This window comes from Spea bombifrons, chromosome 4 (assembly GCF_027358695.1).
Source record: "Spea bombifrons isolate aSpeBom1 chromosome 4, aSpeBom1.2.pri, whole genome shotgun sequence".
Lineage (NCBI taxonomy): Eukaryota > Metazoa > Chordata > Amphibia > Anura > Pelobatidae > Spea > Spea bombifrons.
This window is the reverse complement of record NC_071090.1, coordinates 57,207,244-57,225,235: the sequence shown is the minus strand read 5'-3', so window position 1 is coordinate 57,225,235 and position 17,992 is coordinate 57,207,244. Positions and strand designations below refer to the sequence as shown.

Sequence of the window (17,992 nt, the reverse complement as noted above, 5' to 3'; positions counted from 1 at the left end):
ATATCATAATTAAACGTGGGTCGATTTTAGGGGGATATTTATCATTGTTTCCTGTCTAGGGCAGACAGTGAATTTAAACCCTTTTACCACCAGAACCAAGTCACGTGCAGGCATGAGTTCCATAGTTCAGGCAGTCTCATTCCCTGCAAAGGATTTACAACAAAGTATTAAGAATGATCATTTGGCTTATGATTATGTTACATTTAAGCCCCTGAAAATGGGGACACTATACATGAAAATTTATTTAATTCTTAATGGTTTATACAATATTTTTCTTAATACCCTCGAATTAAAGCTGAAAGTTTGCACTTCAATCAAAAAAATTTTTTTTTTTCATATCCATTATGGTGGCGTACAGAGCCAAGTTATGAAACTTGTGTCACTGTCCAAATCTTTATGGACCTGGATGTATATATAGTGTTCTAGCGGAGACATCTCCATGAGAGCCACATATCAGTTTAAACTGCAATGTTGCCTGGGCACGTGCCCTTGCTTCAAATATGCATTATGCAGGGCCAGCTCAGGCCTTCATGATCCATAGTGTGAAATGCAAAACAAACATTTTTAACTGGCTTATGAACATGCAGTTTATTGTACAAACCCCTGATTCCTGTAAGCCGCTAGAGATGAAGTGTATCTGCAAGAGTATGTTAAACTAAATTATTATAATGGATATCCACTGGAGGAGCCAATCTAATCTGTCTCTGACTTGCCCCTCAAACAAGGATATTATGCACCCATACTACTGATTATCAGCACAAACTATCTCATGTCTGGTCATTTTATTGTACACGGCAAAATTACACCTCAGGGCCTATCCAACAACCTATTTAAACAGACCACAGGTACCACTCCTGGGCTTGGCCTCTATTACTAGGCTAAATCGGTGATTTTCCTTTTTTTAATTTTTCTCTGAACACATTTAAAAGAACTGGTATTCTATTTTCTTTCCGAAATAGTTCTACTATCCGCTACCCTGTAGAGAAAATATTCAGTTTACACCAAATAGGGTTAAGAGGAAAAGCTATATAACGCGCTTAAAACATATTCACATTAACAAACACATATGGTTATAAGCTATTCCAGTCTTCCTCTATAACAGCCCGCAGTACGGGCAATACAAAAAAGTAAGACAAAAGAAAAAAAATGAACAACCGCAGCCCATGTAACGTCACACAGCAGTGACGTGTCGCTTACTCGCTTTCTCTCCGCCTAGTTACTCCACTACCCAAGTTTTACACTCTGAGCTCTAATTGGCCGCAAGTTCCGCTGACAGCGCCGACTCTGACTGGTGAGTAGTTGGGCAGCTGAGTCTGCGCCGCGGGGTACTCTGGGAGTTGAAGTCCTCACTGTCGGTGTCAGGCACCTCGTTACTCGCTGGAACATGCTGCGCTTCCTCCTGGCCCTAAAACTACAATTCCCGAAGATCTTAGCCACTGCCTCTCTAGGTTCCCCTCCTGAGAGATGACTAGTAGAGCATGTTGTACCGTGAATGTGCTGTAGTTCCAGCTGAGCGTCTTTTCCGGGCACGGGGATACTAAGAGCAGCCAGATATATATATTCCAACTGTGATCAGCATTTTGTCTTCAGTCTTGTGACTGGATCCAGTGAGTTCTTTGCTATAAAATAATTACACGTGCGCAGTGTTGTGCTTCTGTACACTTCTGGATTAGTGGTCATCTGTAGATTTCTAGTTAAATCTTGCCCAGGCCAAATCCAGCAGGCATTTACCTCTCTACAGACTCAAACTTAAAGGTTTCCAATCCAGATGATGATGATGATGATGATGATGATACTTGTTACAATCAAACATTGTCTGAGCAAAGTATTAGTACATTTAGTATAATATTATTGTACCAATTAATGTGTTAAATGCCAGTAGCTAAAGCTAATTTACAGCAGATCAAGGTAAATTTCTATGTTTCTGCCTAAAATACGCTTATTACGCATCAAGTGCCTGAGACATATGGTGCACCTGGATGTATGTTGCAGAGTTAACGATTTGTTGTGACATGTCAGTTTTCAGGGCTTTAAAGTGAAACACTCTGTTGTGTATGTAGCCACTTTTATTTGTTTCACAATTAGATTCTTAAAATAGACTTGTTTTGAAAATGTATGGTGTGGATGAAATAGGGCTGCCCTATTGTGTTGAACATATGCATGTGATTTCCCAGGAAGCTGGATATGTATTTCGGCAGCTTTAGTTGGTGGGTTGGGTAGACCAGGTAAAAAGGGCCGACAACTGACAAGAATCTGTTAAAAGGACACTCTAGCCAATATATGTATATCATTTAATGTATAAATTGGCATGGGTTCGGAGGGGATCTAAGAGACCATGTGCAGAAAGCGCTCTGATTGGTTTCAATGGGAACGCTTTCTTGACACCAATGAGTGGTGAAAAAAAACAGAAAAAGCAGGGAACTGCGGCATCTAGCGAAGGTAAGTGAGGTATATAGAGTGCGTGTTAAAGTGCTTTAATGTACGTTGTTTCTCTAGAAGACTGTCAGGGATGCTAGAATGTCCTTTTAAACTGTTATGTGGGGCAGTGGAACTTTAACTCAAGGTTACAGTTATGAAGTGGTGCAAGGGGTATTGGTGGCCTAGTAAGATAGAACGCCTGCCCCTGTCCAAACATGCTGTAGCATCGATTTAAGACATCAAACTGTGACATCATGTCCTGTCTTTTCAGTCACTGTTATAGCACAGCTTGTCTGCAGGTCTTCAGCGCTAAAGGTGTCTCTCCCATTAAATACATTGATATGCTTGTTTCATATTGAGAAGAAAATAAGTGGTGAAACACTATGATTTTTTTCTCAAGATGTTGACCAGATGTAGTTTTTCTTGAATGTCCTGAATTAAGGACATTGCCAGCTGGTTTCCCTATTATAAATAGAAAACTTGGTGCATTTTGAAAATGGTCTTATCACCATGGCAACTAATGTTCTAAGCAACCTGAATTTTAGGGTTTATTCACTAAAGGGAATGTTGACAGGAGAGTTTGCAGAAAAGTTGTGGTTTCAACTCCTAAACGTCACTATAGGTTATGAATGTCCATGCCCAGTTATCTCCTGCTGCAGTAAGAGCATGGCTGACCCAGTATAATGTATAGGCAAATAATTATATTTCAGTCCACCATGTTATTTGTTGGGCTATTTGCACCCTAGTACATTTAAGTACCCTCTAAGTATAATCGGATATAGAAAGGAAGTTAAAATAACCAGTTTGGTACCATATACCCAATTTGTTTGTGTTCTGTGATAACTTCTTTGTTGCAATAAGAACTCTTTAAGTGTCGTCATGGAAGCTGAACACTTTGAGTAAACTGGCAAACTAATTTCATCCTTTATAACAGGGATGTCAGTTTTCCTGCAGTGGACCACTTCATCAGAAGTGTATGTGTGCATGAGCCACAATCATTTTTCCCTTGCCATTCCAGGTGGCACATGAGAAGAGAAGGCTCCGCCTACCAGGTAGGGCAGGAAATACTATAAAAAAAGGAGACCTCCCCCTTCCTCCCCAGTGTTGGTTCCTGCCCTACTCAGGTAGCGGTTAGGCTGAAGCTTACCTTTCCTTCCTTTTTTTTGTTTTCTCGGAGCCCCGGGGGGGCGTCCTTTTCTGATACCCGGCAGCGGTCCCGTGTGGATCCAGGGTTCGTGCGGCAGCCTCGGAGGCTGCAACTCCGCTGTGTATCGCGGCAACGCACACGAGGCTCAGTCCTCGTTCGGCTCTGCCCACAGCCCAGGGGGCTCACTGGGATGTATATCCCCGGGCTCCGGTTCACTCCGTCCCGGGGAATCCTCAGAGTGTGGCACGGCAGGAGGAGATCTCTAACCGGCTGTGCCGGTTTTCTCGGCACACGTTCAGATCTCCAATCGGCTTCACTTCCGGTGCAGCGACCCGGGGTCACGAGAGGTCAATTGGCTGGGAATTTCCGGATGTGAGGTTTCCGGCCCTGGGCACCTAAATGCCTCTGTATACAACGCCAGAATGGGTAAGATCTTTCCTTGCTGTTGGTTTCTGTGCTGTAGTTTTGCATATACCTCTCTGCTATTGTGCCTGCCCGTGCCTGAGGATTGTCTACTGCCATTTCAAGTAGGTGTTGCCCTCTTTGCTTGGAAGAAGTTTTACGTTGCCTATGCCATTGTTTTCTACAGTTACAGCTTGTGTTTCTTCTCCTCAGTCATGTCAGATAAAAATCAGGATATCCCACCTGAAGCCTCCCCACATAGGAAATCTGTGGGAAAGTCAAAACACAAGCCTGTTCATCCTGCAAAAAGACCCTGCATGACCTTTCGGTCAAAACGTGCAACCCCTGCTCTCGGCCTAAAGAAGTTTCCACAACGGAATTTACCTCCTGGTTGAAGGGGGAACTTCAGTCTACCTTTGACTGTTTTCGAGCCATGGCAAGCCCCTCTCAGGCACCCCTGCAACAACCTTACCAGCAGGGTCCACCAAATTACCTCCCGGTTAACCCGGAAGATTATTCGGCTCCCTTTTGAATATGACTACAGAAACAGGGAAACTCTAATCTGAATCTACAGGAGGACATACCAGTTGCAAAACCAGATCCTTTTCAGGGTCACTCTAGGAAACCGCAGACCTTTCCAGTCCACGATTCTCTTTCTGCCATTATCACAGAGCAGTGGAAATTTCCTGACAGGAGATTCTTCACATCCTTGAGAACCAAGAAGCTTTTTCCTTTCGATAATTAGAATTCTGAGGCCTGGGAAGTCCCGAAAGTCGACACCGCAGTAACCAAGGCCACAAAAAAAAAAAAAAAAAAAAATAGCCATTCCGTTGGTAGACGCGGCCCATTTCAAAGACCCCATGGACCAGAGGGCCGAGGTCTGCCAAAAGGTCTTCTGATGCAGCAGCGGCAAATTTCGTCCAGCGATTGCTATGGCGTCAACTTCTAAAGCCATTAAAATCTGGCTCCAACAGGCGGTGGAAGACTTTGCAGCTATTCGAGAGACTGAGCAGGTCGCTAGCAACCTGTCCGACACCTGCTTAGCAGTTGATTTCATCTCCGATGCCTCCATTGAATCAGTCCGTACGTCTGCTAAAGCCACTGCGCTTTCAGCGGTTTCTAGGCGAGCACTCTGGCTTAAGTCATGGTCTGCTGATAATGCCTCTAAACACAAGCTGTGCAGCATTCCGTCCCAGGGGAGCCTCTTCGGCAGCGATCTCGACACGATCCTAGAATCCACCACAGGGGACAAGCACTGGTTACCTCAGATGAAAGGACCACCTCGTTTCAGATCGAGTTATTACAGAGCTCCAAGAGAGAGAGAGAGAGTCCTACAGGCCCTGAACCTCCAATCAGGACTACCAGTCCTTTCGGGGTAAACCCTACGCAAGAGGGAGATTCTAGAGAGGAAGAGGAAGAGGCAGGGACAGTAAAGCAGGAAGGTTCTGACGCCAGCAGGCTTCAGGTAGAGGGCAGGTTGACCGGTTTCATTCATGCCTGGGAAGAGATCACCTCAGACCCCTGGGTCCTTCGCATCATAGAACAAGGCTATGCTCTGGAGCTTACTCACCTACCTGCCCGGAAATTCCTGCTGTCCATGCCCCCTGCAGATCCTTGGAAAAGATCGGGTTTCTTCTCCACGCTCAACAACTTAATTCTCGAAAGAGCTCTGGTCCCGGTTCCTCATCAAGAGATAGGAGAGGGAACCTACTCCCAAGTCTTTGTCCAAAGCCATCCGGGAAATTCAGGCTAATAATCAACCTACAGGTGGTGAACACCTGTATCAGATACAACAGGTTCCGGATGGAATCCCTGAAGTCCGCCACAGAGATCATTTCTTCAGGGGACTTCATGGTCACCATAGATCTGCGGGATGCCTATTTACATGTTCCCATCAGAAGAGACCACCAAGATTCCTCCGTCTGGCGGTTCCATTACCTCAAGCGATTCGACATTTTCAGTTTCGGGCTCTTCCGTTTGGAATTGCTTCAGCACCTCGGATCTTCACGAAGCTCATGTCGGTGGTCGTGGCCTTCCTGAGGCAAAAAGGCATAAGGTGGTCCCATATCTGGACGATTGGCTCCTCGTAGCGGTCTCAGCAACTTTGCTCCAGTCCCATCTGGAGTTTTTTCCCAGGACCCTCCACGACCTAGGATGGCTAGTACACAGACTCAAGTCACAGTTACTTCCAAACAGACGTCGTACCTTTCTGGGAATTATCCTCGATTCACACGTACAGAGGACGTTTCTCCCTCGGGACAAGATCCCAAGATTGAGGGAATTCACACAAGCGGTTCTAACGAACAAGTCAGTGTCCATTAGAGCCATCATGTCTTGGCTCGGCCTAATGACCTCCTCCATCTCAGCGGTTCCCTGGGCACTTGCTCATGCAAGACCTCCTCAACAGTTCCTGCTGGATCACTGGGATCGCTCCAGGATGTCCTTTCGCAAGAACGTCCAACTTTCCCCCTTCGTTCGGGAGTCGCTCCGATGGTGGCTGACAGCCAGAATCTCTCACAGGGGCTTTCTTGGCAGACAAGAGTCTGGGTGGTAATTTCCACCGACGCCAGTTTGAGAGGCTGGGGTGCTGTTATGGGAAGCAATATTACCCAGGGAACTTGGTCTCCTCGGGAATCAGACCTGCACATCAAATGTCTGTTAGCGGTCTGGAGGGCTCTAAGGTTCTGGTCTACAATCCTGCGACACAGGTCCATCAGAATCCTTTCAGACAACGTCACCGTTGTAGCCTATCTGTCCAAACAAGATGGCACCAGAAACAGGCGCCTGCAGACCCTGACCGCTCAGATCTGCCGATGGGCGGAGTTCAGTCTCTGCATTCTCTCCGCGGTTCATCTCAAGGGTTCACTGAATCAGGAGGCAGATTACCTCAGCAGGAACTCAGTACTTCCGGGAGAATGGTCCTTACACAAAGGGTCTTCGCTTTCATCACGGAGAAATGGGGTACTCCTCAGATAGACCTGATGGCCACGCACCTAACCGAACAGGTACAGGAGTTTTTTTCTCTCTCTCCAGTCGGCCGTCCCCGAGCCCTGGAAGCACTCTCGCAGACCTGGGATTTCGATCTCGCGGATGTTTTTTCCTCGGCTTCCCCTTATTTCCAGAGTGCTCCGGAAGATTCGAGAAAACCCTCAGTGTCATCCTGGTTGTGCCTTTCTGGCCTCGAAGAATCTGGTTTCGGACCTTATCGACCTGGCCGTAGACGAGCACATGCTTCTTCCTCAGGTGAGGGATATTCTCGTTCAAGGCCCTGTTCTCCACCCAGATCCCTCCCGGCTCAACCTCTCAGCTCAACCTCTCAGCATGGCTTCTGAAGGGAGATCCTGACCTCAAGGGGATTAACTTCATCGGTAGTGGAAACGATTCTCTCCAGCCGCAAGAAAACTACGGCTGCTAAATACCAGAAGGTTTGGGAAACGTTTCATCACCTGGTGCTATGGGCACGAAGTATCCTCTCCACCCATCCATGAGGTGCTACGCTTTTTACAAGACGGCTTTGATAACGGGTTACAACCTGCTACTATCAAGGTCCAGATCTCAGCTCTCAGCAACTGCTTGGACTCCAATCTGGCTTCCCATCCCTGGATCTCCAGATTTTCTAAGGGGATGTGCAGACTTCGCCCTAGGCTCCGTCCGTCGGTTTCCACCTTGGGACCTTAACCTCGTGTTGCACCAACTCACCACATTTCCTTTTGAGCCTCTAGAGGATACCTCTCTAAAGCTGCTCACCTACAAGGTTGTCCTTCTAGTAGCACTCGCTTCTGCTAGGAGGGTGAGTGAGCTCCAGGCTCTCTCCAGAGTGGAACCTTTTCTCAAGATTCTGCCGGACTGCGTTATCCTCCGTTTACCACCGGAGTTTTCTCCCTAAAGTTGTCTCACCTTTCCTTTCGGATCAGGAGATCGTCTTACCTACGTTATGTCCGGATCCCAAGAATCCCATGGAGTTGGAACTCCACTCGCTAGACCTGCGGAGATGTATCCTGTCTTATCTCTCGCGTACATCCGCCTGGAATAAATCCAACGCACTTTTCCTGTCCTTTGCGGGGACCCGCAGGGGCAGAGCAGTGTCCAGGGCTTCCATAAGCCGCTGGCTTAAGGACGCAATCACCTTATGTTACATCTCCGCGGGAAGAGTGCCTCCCTCCGGCCTGAAGGCACACTCGACCAGATCCGTCTCGACATCCTGGGCTGAACTCTCCGGGGTGAATCCGTCTCTCATTTGCAAGGCAGCGACCTGGAGGTCGATTCATACGTTCGTAAGGCACTACAGGCTGAACCTTCATCTCTCTGACGAGTCTCAATTTGGTCGTCGTGTCCTGCAGACTGGAATCCTTCCCTCCCTATCTCGCTAAATCTTCTCATGTGCCACCTGGAATGGCAAGGGAAAGAAAGAATTCTTACCTGGGAATTCCTTTTCCTTGTCCATTTCCAGGTGGCACACTTTTACTCCCACCCATTAAATTTACTTTTGCTTGTCTATTATTTGCCTGAGTCTTTCTTTTTAACCACACTGGGGAGGAAGGGGGAGGTCTCCTTTTTTTATAGTATTTCCTGCCCTACCTGGTAGGCGGAGCCTTCTCTTCTCATGTGCCACCTGGAAATGGACAAGGAAAAGGAATTCCCAGGTAAGAATTCTTTCTTTCATTGAGAGAAAATATACAGCATGACTCCCTATTCATTATATAGTGAAAAAGACAGTGGTACATCATGGCTCCTACCATTATATAGCAAGCCAGACACAGACTGTGGTACAGCATGACTCCTATCATTATATAGTGATACACACACACACACACAGTGTTATAGCAAGACTTGTATCATTATATAATGATCCACCTACAGAAGGTGGTACAGCATGACTCCTATCATTATATTGTGAGTCAGACACATACGGTGGTACAGCATAACTCCCATCACTACATACTGATTCAGACATTGACCGCTTCCGTGTCCTAGTCCCAGCTCTGCTTCTTCTTTCTTGGCTCTTCTTGTTCTTGTGTCTTTTTTATAGTCCGCTTTTCCCCGTGTTGTTTTTCTGCGCCCGCTTCTCAGTGGACTAGGCCTCATGGTGCTCATCCGTGAAGGGAAAAGGAGCAACGTAGAAGAAGTTGCCCCCATGGCTCTGGCCTTTTGCCGAAGTACTCCAAGGGTCCAGAATAACACAGACAGATTCATGCAGAAACGCTTCTCTTTCCCTGCGAATCCATCTTCATTACTTAGGCCTACTTTCTGCAAAATGAAAAGGCTCCATCTTTTTGCGGGAGTGCTCCAGGAGGCCTGGTTCAGAGAGAATCAAACCTAGAAGATGCAAGAGCAGAAGCAGCGCTGGGGGAGAGGAGATAGGAATGTGGAAGTGGTTGGCGTAAAAGGTAGGGAGAATCAGCCAGCACAGACTTCACCCACTGTGCTGCTCTCCCCACCCGTTTACCACTCGGCGGACCACATGTTGGAGGCCCCTGGTTTAAAATATGTGGTTGTGATCTTCCCTTATTCCTAATTTGTCAGGCTAGATTTATAATGGGGTAAGATCTGGTTTTCCTAAGGACTGGCTCAAATTAAACCTTCAGTCAATGCTCCTAAAAGTAATGAAAGCCAACCACTGTTTACTCCCCCCCCCCAAACACACTATTCAGTTATAAACTGCACACCATCTGTAACCCAGTAAACCAGGGCACCTCCAAATGCCTAGTGGGACAATCTAGCTGTGAATGTAACTCTTATTTATAGGAAGATATTTCAGGAACATGAATCGAATACAGGCTTAGATGGTAAATACCATGTTTTGTGTCTTTAGCATAAAAAAGGTAATTGGTTTGAGCATTTTCTTGTTATGATTTCATTTGGTAAAATGTATGGGCAATTTAAACCTAAAACAACCACTGCCCAGACTGTCATGGTTGTTGAGTCCAAGATGATTAACTGGAGGAACAATATTCTAATGGCCATTTTACTCATACAGTGATTGTGTTTGTATCCTCTTATAAGAAATGTTTTCAGCAAATTAAAGAAATCTAACTCGTGATGAAATTTTTATGTGAAAATGTTCCGTAGGTTTCAGGCATGTTAACGTTACAGGTTTAATGAGCAGTGAATAGTTCACATTGGACCTTAGAGATGTGTTGCAATATAATATCTGTACATGTTTCTGTAGCAGGATGTGTTGGGCAGCTGATCGAGAGTTTGTACGTACCATCTGATTGGCTGTGTGCTTTTGTGCTTACTCAGGACTTGTTAGGTTGGTAATACAGGATGTCATTTTTGTAATGCAGGAGAGCCAACGCCAGGCGGTATGCATGCACTGCAGTCATTGTCCCTTCAACAACACTTTACCAGAATAAAATGCGTAGCACACCACTTCTATAAAGAAAGGCTATCGGGTGGGATATTGTTCTTCTTGGTGTTGATTAATAATACTGTGTGATTTTTAAGTATTTGTGTATTTTTTCTATACACTCTCTATATATGTATACTTTTCCTGGGTCCTGTGAAAAGCAGTTCGGAATTATGTGGTTGGCTCCCACGTTCTACACATTGTATGGAGCCCCGGTATTATTTTAATGTGTTAATAGGAGGTGTCCTCATCTGATCAGTTGGCTACATGCAAATAAAGTCCAGAAAGAACAAACAAATAGTTACCAATCTTTAGCAGAACACATCAAATCCCCAACAAAGATATGGAAAAATCAATTGCTTTTTCGAAGCATCCTAGAGAAATAGGCATCTTATTTGTGCATTGATGGCCCCTTAATTAATGACACTTTCAGACATACTACTTATTTAGCCCTTACAGGAATTTATAACTAGCTAGATTCCTTTGACAAATAAAATTGGGATAATTCAACCCTTGTTACATTGCAAATAATGGGATGCAAATATATTATTTGATTTAAAAGGACAAGCCCCTGGTTTTCCATCAAGATATTAAAGAAGCGCTAATTTGACAATGTGCTGTTTTTTTCAGGATTTTGTATCTCATTTAGTAAATGGTGTTTTTAATGGATAAGTAAAGCTTGTCGTTTATATTCACATGTTTAAGCAAAACCAATGCCTTCCACTGAAGCTTCTGATGATGGGCCACCTGACTCTTCAGACTCGCCTCACAATATCTGTAAGTAGTCAATAATATAAAATGAAAAAAACAATCTCACGTGGATAAGAAAACAAATGAAAAAATATATTACGTTCCTAATGTACTGCCCAGAAAATGCTCCTCTGGATGTTTGAAATACCGATCAGCACAACATGGGGCACATGTACTTGGGAAAAAAGTGACAACAATAATAGTGCAATATTGTAAAAGCACAATATTCAAAATAAATTAATAAACTGGTCTTGCACCAGTCTGGATATTGGGGCGGTGGGATAGCCATTCTGTTTTGGCCCATATATGCATGCTTGACAACACCACTGTATACTTGGGGCCTGTTCAACTAGTATGCGGTGTTATTTCATGATAACCCCCCCCCTCTAGGAATGGGGTCTGAATAGAAAAATGTGACTGCCGCAGGAATCGGTGTATGGTATGTGGAATATGATGTATACAAGATAGATATAGCTTTTGTCACTATGGTGCTATCTCTATGTTGTTACCTGGTAAACAGAGCACTAGCGGTGCAGTGATCACAAACTCTGTGGATGTTGACCATGGCAAGTTGTGAGGCACATTCTACTGCTTAGGTCCTGACAAAATTCACATAATTGCAAATTATTTATGGATTCTTTTATGAATGTGAAGCCTCAGGCTTTTGGAAACTATCATAATACCCCACCAGCTTCAGGGTGGTAGATAAATTGAACAGCCAGGGGATTTAATGCATAGAATTGGCATTAAGTGACCTTGAATCCAAGATGATACCAAAGACTGATTAAGGCTTGGGTCTTTAGATCAGGAATAATGGGCAGACTAGAAGGGGCAAATGGTTCTTAATCTGCCATCAAAGACACCAGACCATTGTTTCGTTTTGATTAATTGACCTTACATTTAGCACGTTTTGGTTCCAATGTTGGGCTTTTTGTTCCTCAATTCAGCCGATGCAGATGCTTTTAGAATTCTTTGGGAGATGAAAATGAAGAAAAGGCAGAAACAGCCCTCCCTCCCTGAAACTGTGACTGAACTTACCACTGAGGATGGCAGCAGAGTGTACATAGTAGGCACTGCGCATTTCAGTGACAGCAGCAAGCAGGATGTTGTTAAGGTAATACAAGAAACTGCTTTGGGTGTCTTGTGGAGAGTCACAATGCCCCCCCACTGTCTTATTGCTTCTCGTGAATGTAGGTATTACGCGCAAGCACTTCTTAAATCCACAGGTGCTTTTGAGGGCTGAAGCAAATAAAGGCACTATTGTATTGCTGTAACTTCCCTTTGTTGTTTAATTTAAAAAAAAAAAACTGTATTCTAGATTTCTCATTTAATTTTGTGGAACTGTAATTTTCCAGACCATTCAGGAGGTCCAGCCAGATGTGGTGGTTGTTGAGCTTTGTCAGTATCGGGTGTCCATGTTAAAGATGGATGAAGAAACTTTGCTTAAAGAAGCCAAAGAAATCAATCTGGAAAAACTTCATCAGGCAATCAAACAGGTGATAATCATTGTTTATTTTAAAGCCCCTTCTATGATTAAATGATTATTGTGCACAAGGAACAAAATCTTACCATATCATCCATGACTTCTCTGCCTCCAAATTTCCAAAAATAAGGAGGGCCTGTCTGTTCTCACATATTAGTTTTTTCCTTCATTTGTTTTTCTGTATAATTAAAGTAAAAATATAGGTTTGCTGAGGTTGTGTACTAAGCCTGGGGCAGGACATGAAACATAAGGTTAAGTGCCCTATTGAGCAGAATTCTGCTCCTTAACAGGCATTAATGGTATGCCTTCTATTGGCAATTCGTAACCTACCTTTCTATATCTAATGTAGAGGGTATATACTTAAAGGGATGCTGCCAGTGGAATTGGGTATGATTAAGTTAATGTGAATTGAAAATGAATATGTATTGAAGTAATGTATATGCCTATGTGTTTTCCTTTTCTTTTTAAATGTAGGCCAAGTCCGTTTAAGTGAAGCTGTTTTCCCTTTAGTAGATTTCTAATCCTTCCCACCATGATTTTGCATTTTCATAGTCTGTGTCATTTTACAGTCTGCTGTTCCCCAAGCCAAGTCCAAGTGAAGAGTGACCAGACATCCACACACCTTATCTTTACTGTCTCCTTCCTTCTCTTTGTAATTGTAACGGGTTCACCAAGAGAGCTGTAGTAATTCCGAGAGATCACCCACATGTATCCTCCTGTTGTCCCCGGAATCACTTCCAGCACCAGCCAGCATGCGCACCTTGGAACCCTGCTATGTGTACCCAATAAGTAGACATACAACTACCTTGAACTGAGTACTGCAGGAATGAACAGTTTATTGTAGTAAAACATAGACTCATATAGCCACAGAACTTCATTAACATAAATTAACAGATACATGTATTCAACCCAACCTTTAATCCCCAATCAGCAATCCTATTGATGGGATTAATTAAACAATGGAGTTCCTGCCTGTTTGGCAGCCAGGCTGGAGCCATCTCTGACTACCTTGGGGCCTTGTATGACAGCTCATTCTGTCACAGTAATGTTACTAGTAACACCTGCCCATAGTTACTAGTTTACTGATTCACACAGTGGGCCTGAAATCATCTATCGTGCTCCATTATTCAGCCTCAGTTACAAAGTGAAGTGGAAACGCTGTACTGTGATGTTGGGGCGGTTAATGTTAATATCCCAATATAACAGCAGAGAGACGTACATACAATATTTAAGTAAATAGATGGAATACATAACCAATGATTACACATACTCCCATATTAATTGGTGAATGTTCTTTATTGGTGGCACTGTCCCTTTTTAGGCTTGAAGGAAAATGCTTTAGTGGAAGTTGATACCTTTTTTATTTGGCCACAATATAAAAAAAGGTAAAAACCTACATATGTTTTCTCATGGAAATCCATTAAAGTCTTTCTATATGTTCTCTTATTTTCTTGCCAGAATGGAGTCATGTCTGGTCTCATGCAAATGCTTTTGCTGAAGGTTTCTGCTCATATTACTGAACAGCTTGGGATGGCTCCAGGAGGGGAATTCAGAGAGGCTTTCAAAGAAGTGAGTCCTGTTGCCTGTATCATTATTACATCCAAAGTGCTTGTTTTGTAAAATAGGCATACAAAAATAGGGACCTCCTCAGTACATCCTCGGTCTGCCTGTATAAATAGAAATTGTATGTAGGTATACACTCATACTCCATTTGGCATTTGCTGTGTGTCTCCATATAACATTCATTTTTATATTTTACCAGATTAATAATTCATTTTTTTTTCTTTTCTTTAGGCCAGCAAAGTGCCTTTCTGCAAGTTCCATTTGGGGGACAGGCCTATCCCTGTAACTTTTAAGAGAGCCATTGCTGCACTTTCGTTATGGCAAAAGGTTAAGCTTGCGTGGGGCCTATGCTCTTTGTCTGATCCTATCAGGTATGTAAATTTAATTGCACCAAATTTAATTTCTTTGCTTCACGTTTATGAGGATGCAGATCTGATCACTAGTGAATTCAGGATATAAGTGCTGGAAATAATTTTACAAATCTATTCTTTAAGATAGCCGTAAAGTAGCTTTGTTGTCATGTTACTGTCACTTTTAATGTGGTAATAGCGCTACGCAATCTGTTAATAAATGAAATGCAATGATACATCTGGTAATAATGTTTACAAGTGTTAAATCACCCATTCTGATATTAAATACTGCTGGAGAAAAATACACATTGATAAAATTATACACATCCTCCAGCTTGTAACACGGTTCTTTCTTTTCAGCGAGGATGATGTTGAAAAGTGTAAGCAGAAGGACCTTCTGGAGCAGATGATGGCAGAAATGATTGGAGAGTTTCCAGATTTGCACCGTACCATAGTCTCTGAGAGGGATCTCTATCTTACCTACATGCTGAAGCAAGCAGCTAGGAGAACAGAACTACCTCACGCCTCTGAAAGTAATTATTTTGCCTCCTTGTATTCTTTTCACTCCCCTGAGTCTGCAGGACCTAAACTAGTTTTCTATATTGTTCATCTAATCCATTTATATTTTTTTAAAAATGGAAAATGAAATAATACTGAAAAAAGGTATTTTGGGCACATTGGTATGTAATGTTTTCCTTAACATGGCAAACTTGACCCAATGGAATCTTATCATTATGCTTTAACTGTAGCAGTATTACAGTACTACATGCCTTAAAATTGCCATGGGTCATTTCTTATATGTACTGAAATTGATGTTACTACTTCTGTAGAATCCCCCTAAAACATGCACAATATACTGATCTTTTCCTGTGTATTTTCCTGGTATCTGAAATCAGCTGTCTGTTTTTTCTTTATGGAATGCAAGATTTTTGCTCTGTCTTCTATACTGAATGGTGGGAGGCAGTATATAGGAGAGCTCTTGTCTACTGCATTTTGTTTTCTGGATATTTGTCACTTTTCTTGCTGTTTTATTGGGACACATGTCTAGGGATAGACAATTCTTTGTTACACTATTCTATCTGTGCAGATGAACCTAGAAAAAGCATCCCAGCCATTGTGGTTGGAGTGGTTGGTATGGGACACGTGCCTGGGATCGAAAAGAACTGGAACACCGATGTAAACATCGAAGAAATAATGAGGTAAACATTTTGTTTTTCATTCTAGCACACAAAACAACTGTCAACACAAATGTTGGCTTGATTCTATTTTAAGAGAAATTTAAGTCTCTTAACAGTTATGTATTTTATAGAAACTGCAGGGCTACTAAGCAAATGTACTAGGTGAAAACTCCCATAACTTATGATTGTACTCATTTATTCACTTAAGGACATCTTGATTCTCCATAAAACCCTAGTTTGCTTTACTAAAAAAATATATTGGGCATAACATTTACAATTTTTACATGGTGTCCGCATTGTAAATGCATGGGCGGGGGTTATGCAGCATCCCCACATATGTGTTTACCCCTTTCCCCACCCCAGCTATTTTCAGTGCAGGACATGTTCAGCTTGAACATGTCTGCCATGATTTTCTTACCCCAGTCAGCTCCAGTGCTGACTCTCCCGTTGATTTCTTGCCAATCGGTGGCGATAATCATAGGTCCACAGAAGAAGCAGGGAGCTTCAGACTCTCCCCAAGGTAAGTGATTGAATTTTTTGTTCAGCCTTATAAAGAATGTGCATTAAAGCTACTCATAAACTACTTTAAAATGCGTTTTTCTATGGTAAGGCTGTCATGGACATTAAATGCTCCATTTTAAAATTTTGGTAAATGCAAAAGTCAAGCCTGACTCAAATAATGAGAGTAAACACAAGAATAAGGCGCTTACAGTGACTTGGTTCTAGTTTGTGCTTCTCCCCTCCTGCAAAGCTAATTTGAGCAAAGGTTTGGACTTGACAGACAGTACATGCACTATGAAAATAGTATTTGCCAAAACTTGCTGTGTATAGATTCCTGCTGTAAAATATACACGGCAGTAATGTATAGTAATGTTCCTTCTAGTTTAGAAAACAGCAAGAGTTTTAAGAATAGTCTGATAAACCATTATTTTATGTGCTCTCTTTTACAGTGTGCCTCCCCCCTCAGCATTGAGCAAGATTGTTACCTTTGCTGCAAAAGCGACATTTTTTGGACTTGTGGGTTACGGGTGTTACTGTATTAGTAAAAGGACTGTTAAGATTATCCTTTCAGTGCCAGCCACACAGTATTGCCTTCAAAGACTAAGCCAAATGAGCCACTGAAACTGCAGCGCAAACCTAACCTGTGTCGTGACTCGCATTCAGGAGGTGGTATGCTGGCAGAGGCTCCTCTTCCAGATTTGGTACAGAGTTTGGCTAGCAGGTCATTTTTCTTTGTGATTGCCCTTAAGTTGCACCAGCCTAACTGTATCCCTGCAGCTAGCATCTACATGCTGACCAACAACCTGGAGAGAATGAAGACGATCGACATATTCAAGTGTCTTTGTATATGTTCTTGGCCTATGTAGCTCAAGTGGTACAGTAGTTCTCCAATGCAATGTAACCTGCAGGGTTCCATATAAGAAGTGTTATGAACCATACCGAATGTATTTTCACGATGTGACACGCCAAGCAAATGGGGCAGCAGTTCGTATGTGGCATTAAGTGGGAGCCTATGTCTGTCCTTCAGATCTGTTTGTGCTTTCATATAAAGGATACAAGTAAAATATACTTCTTTTTAAAATCAATCCGAAGGAATGGTTCTATATATATCTATTCTACCTTCTAATTATTTTTCCAGAATAATGGTATATGTATGTATGTGTCTGTATAATGTACTGAAACTTGGTTCCTGAAGTATTGGTTGCAGGTTTCTAGTCCTTTTTTTCTAATAACTGCTAACTAAGCTTTTCTTCCACAAACTAAAATGCATTTCAAAGTTTACTTGGCTCCCATTCCTGTTTACAGAAACGTGTGGCTCCAACTTGCACCAAAGGGTTTCCGTATACAATACTACAGAGTAATGTTACACTTTCTTTCCTGCTTAATGACAGTGACTGGATTTTAACGTTTGTATCCTTGTAGACTTGATTAAAAATATTTTTAAATGAATTTTTTAGCTGGGTGTATCCCATGCTTTGTTTAATTTAAGACACCTTTTGGCTATAGTAATGTTTGCTGTTCACTATAAAAGCTGCACGTTGGTACAAAAAGTAGCATACGTTCTCTACAGCGATATCCTGCTGTTCAAACCTTTTTGTTTTTATATGGTAACAGGCTTTAGCTAAAATATCTAATCTTCTTCTAATTGGAAAAAAAATTTGTGTAGTCTGCAATCAACATTTTGCTGCACCAAAATATTTAGCTGTAAATTGAATGCTGTGTCTAGCCTGTGCAGTGTAATTCTCAGAATTTTCACTTTGGTTTTACGTGTGTCTCAGGAATTTTCAAATTCTGTGCGTGTGATTTTTTTTTTTTTGTATTTACATATTTCACCGCTAAACTAAATTTCTT

General features: G+C 42.7%; 1 protein-coding gene across 2 annotated transcripts; it reads left to right on the top strand.

Annotated features, from left to right (window-relative positions):
* The first annotated feature begins 1,464 nt into the window (after positions 1–1,464).
* On the top strand, positions 1,465–17,769 carry TRABD (TraB domain containing). Of its 2 annotated transcripts, XM_053462435.1 has the most exons (9): positions 1,465–1,607; positions 11,022–11,093; positions 12,014–12,180; positions 12,422–12,562; positions 14,008–14,118; positions 14,344–14,483; positions 14,823–14,995; positions 15,550–15,661; positions 16,591–17,769. In XM_053462435.1, the coding sequence occupies exons 2-9, from the start codon at positions 11,030–11,032 to the stop codon at positions 16,760–16,762; spliced, it is 1,080 nt and encodes a 359-aa protein (XP_053318410.1). In that variant the 5' UTR covers positions 1,465–1,607; positions 11,022–11,029; the 3' UTR covers positions 16,763–17,769. The 2 variants fall into 2 exon arrangements, with proteins under 2 accessions (XP_053318410.1, XP_053318411.1); XM_053462436.1 differs by lacking the exon at positions 1,465–1,607 and having other exon boundaries at positions 10,999–11,093.
* Positions 17,770–17,992: the final 223 nt, after the last annotated feature.